This window comes from Tetrao urogallus, assembly GCF_951394365.1.
Source record: "Tetrao urogallus genome assembly, chromosome: 16".
NCBI classification, from domain to species: domain Eukaryota; kingdom Metazoa; phylum Chordata; class Aves; order Galliformes; family Phasianidae; genus Tetrao; species Tetrao urogallus.
In genome coordinates, this window is record NC_136829.1 from 5,978,605 (window position 1) to 5,990,587 (window position 11,983).

The 11,983-nt window shown below is 50.4% G+C and overlaps 1 protein-coding gene across 1 annotated transcript; it reads left to right on the forward strand.

Moving 5' to 3' along the window:
* Positions 1 to 4,542: 4,542 nt before the first annotated feature.
* SYS1 (SYS1 golgi trafficking protein) lies at positions 4,543 to 6,098 on the forward strand (the record flags this gene model as incomplete). Its single annotated transcript, XM_079543432.1, has 3 exons — positions 4,543 to 4,704; positions 5,178 to 5,245; positions 5,858 to 6,098. The coding sequence occupies 3 exons, from the start codon at positions 4,543 to 4,545 to the stop codon at positions 6,096 to 6,098; spliced, it is 471 nt and encodes a 156-aa protein (XP_079399558.1).
* Between the last annotated feature and the right edge of the window lie 5,885 nt (positions 6,099 to 11,983).

Genomic DNA, 11,983 nt, shown 5'->3' on the forward strand with positions numbered 1-11,983 from the left:
CCCGCAGACCGCGGCGAAAGAGGAGGGGGGGAAGCGAAGCGTCGTGTGCTGCGTGTCCCATCCCGGCTGGAACAGACAGCGGCTGATGGGGAGAGAAGGAGGGAAGAGGACGGGGGTGTGTGCGGAGAAAAGAGAAAAGAGGAGAGGGAGGAGAGGAGGGGAGGGGAGGGGAGGGGAGGGGAGGGGAGGGGGGCTAGGAGAGGTGGGAGAAACGGAAAGAGGGAAAGCGAATGCGCCGGTTTGGTTTTCGCAGCATTCCAAAAGCGAGAGTGTTGTGCTCGCAGGTAGCGGAGGGGTTTTCTGTCCGCCTCCCGCTGCGTCGTCGCCGCGGTTGTGAAGCGGTGCGCTGCGTCACGCAGTTCTGCTTGGAGGTGGAAAATGAAACCGCTCCGTCTCTTTTCTGTGCAAGAGGGAAGCGTCAAAAAAAAAAAACAACCACGCGGTCAATAAAAAACAACACCCATCTCCAGCACGGTTTAACTATCTCAGATGGTTTGTGTGTGTGTTTTCTTTTTCCTTCTTTGCCATTTATTACTTTGCTCCACGCTGAGTTTGCTTGTGTCTGTTGGCAGCATCCACTTCTGCCCTTGCACAGCCCGGGGTTCACCTGAACAACCACACGGGATGCCCCTTGTCCCCGTGCCTCGCTCACTCAATCGCATTGCACTGCATTTGAGCTTTACCTTACTGAGAATAACATACATTCTGACTGGGGAATCAACACCCAGCTGACAGAGCAATGTGTGCCATCATCCCATCAGCCTGTTGTGGATGCAAACTGCTAGATTTGGTTCTCAGCTCACTCCAACACTACCAAGCTAACCCATGAGACCATGTAGCTGCCCCCCGTCCCACATTTACATGCTAACAAGCCCACAAACAAAGCAGTCTCACAGGTGAAGCAGCCTTTCCAACTTGCCTATTTCTCTGGGGAGAAATAGGTACAAAGGGTGCAAGCGGAGGCCAAGAGGTCTCATCAGTTTGTGTTAGCACTGTGCCTGCAGCTGGGGCTTTGCTGGCAGGAGACTCTCCTCATCGCTTCATCAGCAGTTGGCATCATATGAACTGACAAGGAGTGCTGCTCTGAGCTTGATTAAATAAAATCTGAAGAGAGCACTCCTCTAGGTAAGGGTAGGAAGCGGGCTGGAGGTGATGGTGGAGTTTTCTTGAGTACCAGCCCCTCTGTGCCCAGCAATTTCTCACTAAACCTCTTGTTCTCCTCAGCCCCCGGTGCCACCAAGGCTATGAGGAAGGGCTGCTTGCCACGAGCTGGATTGCTGCCCTTCTTCGTCACACATGGGAGCTCATGGAAGAGCAGGCAGGGGGCCTGGCTGCAGTCAGCCTCCAGTTCTGGGCGCCTGCACAGCCAGGTAGCAGGAGGTGGAGGGGAACAGGAGCATGCTGCATGGGTTGATATGCATGACAACATCTGCTAGACAGGAGACAGCCTCAGCAGCACAGTGCGGACAGAAGCAGTGCAACTCTCCCTAAACCTCTGTGTGACTCCTACACTTGTGTGCATGTGGCCACGGCCCTGCTAACCCCTCTTTCCAGGTAAGGCAGTAACCACAAAGGTGCTTTCAAAACCAGTTCTCTGTGTTGTGGCTACAAACGCTGCTGACTTTTCTGTTAATTTCCTCTAGATACAAGCACCACAGACCCTACTCTTCCTGGTTATTACATATCTTGACACTGCTACAAAATCTCTCTGTGTGGCACGAAACATCATTTTCCCTCCAAAGGAAATTCTGATCACGTTGATCTCTGCTTCAACAGAATGGGCTGGGCAGTGTCCATCGCAGCCACACCTGGGTGCATAATCCTGCAAACAAAGCGACAGGAATCTTGGGCTTCTGGAAACAGAAGGGAAAATTAAACTCAATTAGAATGGACTTTCCAGCCTTGATACAAATTTACATAACTCTACCAATGACATTTTCACAGTGTGTCTTATCGATGCACCCTTCTACCACACGCACACAAAGTTTCTGCCGCAGTGTCTCAAAAGCAATCATCAGAGAGGAAATGCAGCCACTGAAATCATAATGTGGTTCTTTAAAACCATGACATATCACACTCGGCTTCATTTCGCCCTTCAAATGTCTCCTCTGAAAACAATGACATTCTCCTCTCTGAACAACACGGAAAAATTGTGGGTATGAGACATTCAGGGAGAGTGACAGGACAAATGGACCCAGACAGAAAAACACACAGCTGAGATGCACTTTCTTGAAACCTCACTGAAAGTGAGGGAAGCAGAAGGAGAAGAAAGAAAAAACACACACTGAGCCTCACATTTCTGGGCAGCGAATGTTCACAGTCAAGGTGTATCAGTTCCCTTTTACAATCAAAATTACAGTTGGCAGAGAAATAACATAGGCTGGCCACGATTGTTCCTAACCCACTTTTCCATCCCCAGCTCTACCCTGAAAATAAAAACACCTGCCGAGTCCCAGCATGTGATACAAACACACGGGATGTAGCACGCAGTGTCCAGCTATAATTCATTTGGAGGGTGAGGGAAATCATAGATTTATACAAGTAAAGATATGTCTGATCCTGAGAAGGCCAGATGCTGAGCCTTCTTCGATAATGCTAGATCACAAATTCTACTGCATTTCCTCACAAAAGAGATTTTTTAGCCAAGCTCAGCACACTTCCTACAGGTGGATTTTAAAATGGGCTTAGCACTGGATTCTCTCGCACTGAGAAAAATTAGGGAGAGTTTTTAAACACTCCTACCTGCCTGGGAAAGGACAGGTGAGCGGAGATCAGTTCAGATGCCCTTTGTACTTCAGTTGGTAAAAGACGTATGGCCTAAACAAATAGCTTCCTGTTCTAGGAAATGATTCCTGAGTAGGAAGAATGCCATACCCTATACACCCATTCCTCGTGGAAAGAATCACCGGATAAATAAGATATTCTTGTTCCATACTGCTGATAAAGAAGTTACATGTGATCTGGGCACTTTCTGTAGGCGCGTGCTGTGTCCTGGGCATGTTGCCATTTCTTCTTTCACCTGTGGGTGACATGCAGGTGTCACACACAAAGCTGTCTGCTCTTTAGAAAAGGACATTTAATCAGAAGCCAGGCAAGAAACATGTACAGCAGTGATCTCTGTGTTTCAACATCCTTTTCTCTTCTAACACATCTTCCCTCAGCAGCTGCCTCCAACTTCCATTTCAACCATGAAGAAGAAAAGGGAAATAGAAAATGCACTTGTTTTCCCTCAAACAATTCCCTTTCAGGTCCATTTTAACCCTCCCCACTGAGAGGGATGTGAGGCAAAGCTCCCCTTGGAGAGAATGTCCTCTGCTTCAGGAGGAGGACACGGTCCTCTGGCCAGGAGGACGAGCTGGGCACAGGGAGTGCAGTCAGACAAACACAGCCATGCAGCGTGCTATTGCCAAGCCAGCCAGGAAATGCCTTCACGTTCATGAGATGGTGCAGCTGGGGTGCAGCTGAGCCCCAGGACTGAGCACAAACCTTTGTGCCACGGCGCTTCACTGCCTCTGTTACGTTCCCTGTCCCAGAGGCAGTCTGTACCCATGTCTGACATCACGGCTACTTTCAGCTATGGGGCAGCGACCAAGCAGGGAGGAGACTCGAATTTTGGAGGGAATTCAGGTCAGTACCTCCTGAAACATCATCTACTACCTTGTGATTGTAGGGAAGACTGCGTAAAGCAGAAATTCTGTTGCTGATGACTGTGGTGTGGAAAGATACCCAGAAATTATATCATCAGCCCTGCCAGGAGCTCTGTGACATGAGCTTGGGGTTTTGGTTAGCGATGACTAAACAACTCTCATTTTTGCTGGCCGAGGAAATTTAGTCCTACAGAGCTTCAAAAAGAAATAAGGAAGTGGAAATTAGCAGAAAGTGATGGCTTGCACGTCTCAGAGAGGCAAGCACGGCAGATTTCAGGAAAGGAAACCAATTTCTACTAAGAGTTAACAGAGGAAGTGCCGATCTCACAATTCATGCTCAGCAAGAGGTCTGGGATTTTCCCATGCTCACTTCTGCACTCATGGAGCTGGTAAGCCATGGCACAGCCCGCTTCTCCACAGGCCCGAAGCCAAAGCTCGGCGGGCACAGCCCACAGCTTTGCGCAATCCTGTCGGGAGCATCAGGTCTGGGAACAGGGAGGGAGCCGAGCCCAGCACACATCAGCACGGTGACACCCGCAGCACGAGGGAGGAGAACCTCGCAGCAAGGCAGCGCGCGGAACTTCCGTACTGGGAAACGGAACAAAACGTCACGAGAGAAGAGCGGAGATTCGCGTCCGAGTTCCCAGAGCCAGAAATGTTCCACACCCACAGGGCCGTGGGCTCTTCTCCACCTCACGCAGGGCTGCGGGCACCGCTGGGCCGCGCTGCCCGCGCCGGCGGAGCTCAGCCTGGAGCCGGAAGGCGTTGAGGACCGGAGGGGCTCGCAGCGCGGGCACCGCACAGCGCGGGGTCCTCCGGCCCGCGAGGGGGCGCCGTGTCGCGCCGCCGCCGCCCATCGAGGCCGCTTCCGTCGCGCCGGGCGGGCGGGCGGGCGATGGCGGCGCAGTTCCGCAGCTACGTGTGGGACCCGGCGCTGATCGTGGCGCAGATGGTGCTGCTGCAGGCCGCCTACTACAGCTCGCTCGGGCTCTGGCTCGCTCTCCTCGGCGCCTTCGGCAGCACCGGGCCTTCCCTCCATCAGATCTTCAGCGATGAGGTACGGGTGCGGGCGGTGGGCCCTGCGGGGCTCCAGGCCGTGTCCGTGTGTCCGTGTGTCCGTGTGTCCGTCTGCGCTTCCCGCCGCGCGGCAGCCCTGAGGCAGGCCGGCCCGTGCTCTGTGCCGGTGTCCCGGCTGGCAGCTGGCTGTATGGGAAGAGCCCTGTTTGAAGGCAGCCCCTCCGCTCCCCGCTCTTTGCAGGGCAGTCGGACTGAATAGCTTGTAGAGGGCCCTTCCAGCTCGCACGGTTCTGTGAGCCCGCCCTGGGCACGTCCCCTTCACCTTGCGGTCTGTCAGTGTGGATCCAGCAGCTCTTTCTGTGCAGGGGTCCCGGGCAGAGACACAGACCCGCCAGAAGGACTGCTGTAACGGCTGGGGCTCCTTGTACTGACTGTAACCAACGCAGGGAGTTGGTGTGGCCGGGCTGTGGGCTGTCATTTGTGCTGTGATTTCTTACTAATAATGCTATGTAGATTCTAGGCTTCTCGACTCCGCCTGGGAGGCTCTCCATGATGGCTTTTGTCCTCAATGCACTCACCTGGTAAGTCAGCAACTGGCTGGAGCACACACAGCACTTCTAACGGTTCTGGTGTCTTGAGCTTGTTCTTTCATAACGTTGAACTTAAAGAGAATTCAGCATAGTTTACTGCCTCTCCCAAAACATCTCATGGAAGCCCAGTGCCTGGTGAGCATGTCTGCTGAGATCAGGTTATTCCCTGCTCTTGTCTGGAGAGGAGTGCAGGTGGGAACTGCTGACTCCAAAGGTGACTTTCTAGATACTGGATAAGACATTTGACTTCACCGTCTCAGTGAGAGATTAAAGTTAGAATTAACGAGTCTCAGCAAACTGATCTATAAACAGTATTGTACCTTGCACCTGCCGCTGGGCAGAGATTACTGGGGGAGATCATACAGAGGGCAGTCAGGCTTTTTAAGCTGAAAGCTCATTTCCCTGCCATCACGTAATTAAAATGCTGTAAGCCACTTAAATCTTGCGGCAGCATCTGTAAGGTGAGAAACAACCTATCCCTAAAACGACTGAGAAGCTTTGAAACAACTGAATTAGCAGCACCAATAACTTGTTAGCTCTTGCTGTAACCCCTTTTCCGTAGGCATAGTGCAGTTTGCTTATTCATCTGTCTTTACTTTGCAGTGCTCTGGGCTTGCTGTACTTTATCCGGCGAGGAAAGCAGTGCTTGGATTTCACAGTCACAGTTCACTTCTTCCATCTGCTGGGCTGCTGGATTTATAACTCGCACTTTCCCTCGACTCTGACGTGGTGGCTGGTGCACATCGTGTGCACGGCACTGATGGCTGCAATTGGGGAGTACCTCTGCATGAGGATAGAACTTAGGGAAATCCCACTGAATTCTGCTCCCAAATCCAATGTGTAACTTGCTCTGGCAACAACATGCTGCACTGCGTCATTGTTTCCAGCACAAGTACATCTAATGCCTGAAAGTCATCACTGAAGAAGCACAGCAGGTCTGTTGAGACTTTTTTTTTTAAGGACTGCGTGAGTGTGAGCATCTCCTCTGTCATCATCAGATAACAGAGGAGGAGAAGATGTTTATTTTATTAACACTAAGCATTTAATGACCGTATGGCAAGCGTGCTCTTAAACTCTTCACTCTTGAGACCGTTAAAAGCCAGGTAGCAAAACTTCACCAGGAGGAGCATCTGGAATTTAGTAAATGTGAAAGGTCCCTGTATGGGTACCGCAATAGTCAGCTCGTTTTGCAGGAGCTGGCACTACGAGCAGTGGGGCTGGGAGCTGCTGCGTCTGGGCTGACACTTGTCTGTGCTTTGGTTGGAAAAAAAGTCAAGGAAGTGAATGAATGGGGTAAGAAAGAATATGGCTGTACTTACCTGAATCACCAGCTGAGACCCTAAAAGCCTTGTAACGTTAGATGGGGTTGTTTGCTCCTTCCACGTTTAATACATAGAGATGTCAGACAGCAGTTTGCTGAAGAAATCTTTTGTAACAATAAAAGTATTACGTTGCTGTGAACACGTGACGGTTCTCCTGGGAAGCTGAGCACTTCAAAAAATACCACGAATGTTTGTATCATGGCAACAGAGGAGGATACAGCCGGAGAAGAACATAATTCGTAGGCTGCCCCCTGTTCCTGCAGTAAATATCTTGTGCCTCTCCTCTGTAATCAGTGCATCTGTGAGTGCTGTCTAGGGAAATCAGAAAGCATAATGCTCACTTCAGGAGGAGTATCAGCAGCCCAGGGCTCCACACGCTCAGTCCTAGGCTGGAGCTGGCTCAGATAAGCCTGCAAAGGTTTCCGAGAGCTGTTCACGTTTACCTGGTTCTTACCTCTGACTTGGGGAGGGGCTGAGAGGGGGGAACAAAAAAAGAAAAACGACCCACAGCAGGTCTGATCTGGCCGAGGTGATGTTTATTTCAGGTGAGAAACCGCCGCTTGTTTCTGAGAGGTAGGATGTGCTTTCTTTTAGAGGCGCTTCCAGTAACCCCACGCACGGGGCGGTCACAAACACCGGCGTCGCTGCTGGGAGGTGAGGCCGAGCGGTTCCCTCGGGACGCGCAGCCCGCACAGGCAGACCTGCATCCTGCAGGGCGGCCACTGCGGGGCGTTTGGTTTGCAAGAACCTGAAAGGGGGCAAGGCGTGTTCTGAAGGAAGAATTTCTGCTGTGCACATCTGGCTGGGGTAGTTTTATTTTGTACGTTAATGTTTGTAAATGTTAATTTGTGCAAACTGCCTGCTAATTTGGCTTGTTGAGAATTGATGGGATGATTTGAGTTGCAGATGAGAAATTCTTTGAAGTTGCTCTTTTGTGTTACTGGGGGAACCGTATTTCAAGTCCTACTTCCACGTTCTGTGAGTTTGGGCAGATTGATATCAAAGTGTTTTAAATACCTGGCAAGTTTGCTGCAGAGAAGGAAGTGTTGCAGGTTACATGTGCTTAGGCACAGCTTCTGGTGGTCTGAGATTTCACCAAGACCTCTTCCTGACCAAAACCCCTTAAAGCTCAATTTTAGTGCTATCATATGGATAGCAGCAGTCTTTCAGATGAAAAAGTTAACACAAGTTCAGCTGTCGTTTGTTACTGCTTCCCCTCTAACTCTGCTGTGCGTTCAGCAAGGCTTTTCATCGCTGCTCCAGGCTTTTTGGTTTCTCATATTTGAGGATCCTTGCTTTCCTTCCAGTCACGTTCAGCCTCGCAGCAGCGCTCGGCCTTCCAGTAGGTGCCAGTATCTCCTTCTGAAAGGAGATGTGCATGCGTGGTTGGGATCCGGGCAGCAGAGGGCAGAAGGCGCGCAATGCCTCGGGGCTGCCAGAATCCAGCTCGGAATCGGTTGTATTTTAAGGCTCTTTCAGGGTCATTTTGTTCCCTCTCAGTACCAGCAGCAAACAGCAGGGGAGGACATCTCAGTTCCCTGGGAACAGGCAGAGGAAGGAAAGTCACAGTACCTCCATTCCTTAATGGAAAATGGACAGCTGACCCTGGGATTGTTGAGCTTGTATTAAAGAGATGCTATCTTTGTTCTCCTGGAAGAACAAGGATGAAAACTTCAGACCAAAGAATGCTTCCTTCCTTACTTTCTGAACGATAAGATAGGCTTTGAGTGCTTCAATGACCAGCCCTGCAGGAGGATGTGAAGTTTTGATGCAGCCTTGTGGCCGGAGATCCTTAGGCAGAGCAGGGCCATGAGAAGAGTCCTTGGTGCACCTGGATTTAAAGCGGAGGCGGTGGGACATCCAACACACTGCATTGCATTAGCACAAAGCATGCTATGGGAGTAGAAAGGCTTTTAAGTCTGCTCCCTTTGAGAATTAAATCCACATAGTGCTTTTTTTTTTTTTTTTTTTAAATGAAGAAAACTTACCGTAGTTGTCTGAGTTACAAGGGAAGTTTTGCTAAAAACTACACACAGATTGAGGAGGGAGCTTCTGAAATTCATCACTGTCGTATTGTGAGACCTAGTTTTCACTTGCATACATTCAGTTAGATCTTAGCAGCACCTTTGGCTTTAAGAATTTCTGCTGCTCCATACCTGAATGGTGGCAGATGGTCTTTGCTTCTTAATGAAACTTCTTTTTTTCATGTGTGCAATGGATTGAATTATTTGCTTCCAGGGAAGATTTTCCACAACACCTGCTCTTCTCAGAGACAGCAGTAGCATCAGCTAGCCATCTGCAACCAAGGTTTTGCAGATGATGACTTCTAGGAGATCTCTGCTCAGACTTTTACATCCCCCTTCCCCAAAGCCATCCAAACACTGAAAATGTTAAGAGAAGCTGCCAAATTCAAAGAGAAGCTAAGGAAGGGAAATGTTGAGAGCTGTGCTTTGTCTCCCTAGAGGTATAAAACCCCTATTCAAACAAAGATAGTATAGTGAGCTGGATACAAAGATTGCAGCCTCAGATGCCCACCTGCTCAGCTTTCCCCCCCCCCACGAACCATAAGCAGAAGAGGAAGCAAAAGAGGGAAGGGAGAACAGCATGGAATAGCATACGGTGTTGTTGGAGCAGAGCAGGCAGGAGAACCAAAGCAGCATTGTGGTTCAGAGCGGGCTCTGCAGTGCCCTGGCTCACCCTTTCTCCACTGCCTGTTGTCAGGCATTGTGCCAGAGATGCTGAGTACATGAATAACTCGTCTGCTGAAGGCCTGGGTTCAACCTTGCTCTGGAGTGCTGTCTGAACACCAGCTGCTCCTCCCCATCTCAATTCTTGGGATTTGCCTCCATTCATTCATTCCATCCTGCAGCTGCAGGAGCTGAATGGGTAAATGAGAGAGTAGTAAGAGGAAAAGCATGAGTGCCAGGAGAGGAACGCAAGCAGTCATTAAAAAACCCCAAACCACTATTCCTGTCCTAAAAACAAAGCAAGTGCCCTGACATGTGGCCAGTCTGAAAACAGCCAGAGTGATGTGTGACATATTTAGGTAAGGCAGACTGAAATACCCTGTTAGTTAAACACAGACATTTCAAATGTGATGAAAAACAGATGGTTCTCTTAATTAGAACATGAAATTCACAGCCACATCCAGCTGTTAAGCACTAATACAGAGCGTGATGAAAACCAGCTCCTTCCCCATTCAGGAGTGGCAGTACTCTGCGGGGCATGAACTGAAAGCAGGGGAAAGACCAAGCAAGACTCACTGTGCTTCCCCTGGGAGAACCACTGGCCCCAGGCCACACTGGGTCCCCGTGGCTCCTCCTCCCCTACACAGTAAGGCAGGGCAGGGCTTTTTTAGTATCCTTGCACACATAACTGCATTGTATTCCCAATAACAGTCTTTCTAGCATACCCAGAAATTGCATGCAAGCACCTCTCTAGGGCAAATACTTTCTGTGCTTGTAGCAAAGCTGCAAAACTAACAGTGCTCTGAGTGCTAGAAGAGGCTGCACTGCAAACAGGAGGCAGGACAAATAGCTTCAATCTCTGCAACAGAATTTAATACTGTAAAATTACACACAGTCACCCACAGAGCTGCTTACAAGTACTACTGGGAAAAACATCAAAGCAAAAGAGTTACTTTAGAAAGGTTTTGTCACGGTTGCTTAGCATCATCTCCCCCCCACCCAAAGATTTTCTTGCCTCTTCATTTCCTTAGAAAAGTGATCTACACATAACACAGGAATTACTTTGGAGTCCAGATGTGCGCCAGGAAAGAGGTCATGCACCTGTGGCTATTCTTTAGCGGGGTTTTCAGGGTGTCCTCCCAGAAAGCAAGCCAGTACCTCTGTGCTCTTTGCAGGACGTACACCATCCCCTGCACCTCACAAGTTTCCAGCACCCAAATCAAAAACCTGGAGAGCTGACACCGTGGAAACAGGCAGCTGGACAAACAGGCTTCCGTACAAGAGCCATGGAAAGGTCCAAAAAGAATCTGGTATTCGTGACTCACTTCCCATTTTCCCCCAAATCCCCTGCAGGCAGCCAGAGCTCTGCTTGTGCCCTGAGGCCAAAGGGGACAAATGTCCCAAGTTACAGAGAAATAGCGAAACCCACGAGATGCTGCTGAACTCTTCAGAGTCTCACAGACACGGGGCAGAGCTGAGAGCCTGCTGGTACTGCACACTGTGTTCCTCAAAGGTCTGGAAAAGCAAACCATCAGAAAGGAGCCTCGGCGTGCTGCCAGCACCTTTGCTGTGATGCTTACGGAGCTGGGGTCTGTAAGTTCAGCCAAGTGATGATGAGGGGGATGCTAAGAACTGACACATGGGGAATGCAGATACAGGCAAAGCTTTGGGCTGTGCTGGGATTGCAGAGGTCAAACAGGCTGCCTTGGAATTTGATCTTTCGGGACTCCTTCCTCAGCATCTCCCAGATGGCTGCTGCTTCCTTCTGGCACTCCCAGAGAGCAGTCAGGGCACAGACATGAAATTCATCCCAGTACCTGCAGCAGAGAACCATGCCATTAATTCCCTTACTGTATCACAGCATGAAGGAGCAGGCAGAGCCCAGTCAACCCTGCAAACATCTGCAGCCTCAATATTTTGAGCCCCAGGACCAGCACAGAGAGCAGCCCAACAGGAAACACCCACTCTATTAAAGCTTAAAGGTTCAGCATCCCAACAGGACTTCCACGTAGAGCACGATGGGTGCAGTCCTGCTGGCCTAGCACACTCCAGCACTAGCCCCGTGCTGTGTCTGCCCCTCAGCTCCTGCTTACCTTTGCTGAAGAAGCCAGCTGGCTCTGGAGAAGCTGCTTTTGAGCTGTTCCCAATAAGCTCTCTGCCCACAGCTGCAGAGCAATGTGGATGAGCTCCAGCTGCCCCCAGGTGAAGACACCAGGCATCAGGCAGAGCCGTGCCTCCCTGCCTTGCATGGGGAGGACAGGAGCAGGCATCTCTGTTTGGGTTTGGCATGTTGCTTTGTGGAGGAGGTTTATTTAGATTATTTCAGTTGCAGAGTATTTGGGACTAGCAGAGTATGTGACTCAGTGCCAGAAGCAAAGGCTGCTGTATAGTGCTGCACTGTGCTGGGGAGGGGATGATGACATCCTAGGAGATTGCTGTGTGAACAGCAGCACGACAGCATGTCCCAGCACAGCTGAGCTCACAGGTGAGGTCACTACTTTGTAGATGCAAACCCACAAAATAAACCAGCAGGAGCCTGAAAGTCTCAGTGAATGCCATGGCCCGTGCTCAGCCCTGGAGCCACAGCCCTGGTGACTCCTCCAGCTGGCACGGGCAGCACTGGCTGGCAGAGCTCCCCAGCACCTGCAAGCAAGACCTCAGAACGGTTCACCAGTGTGGTTTCTCTCAGAATGATAACCTGTCCCCAAGATAGATTAGGC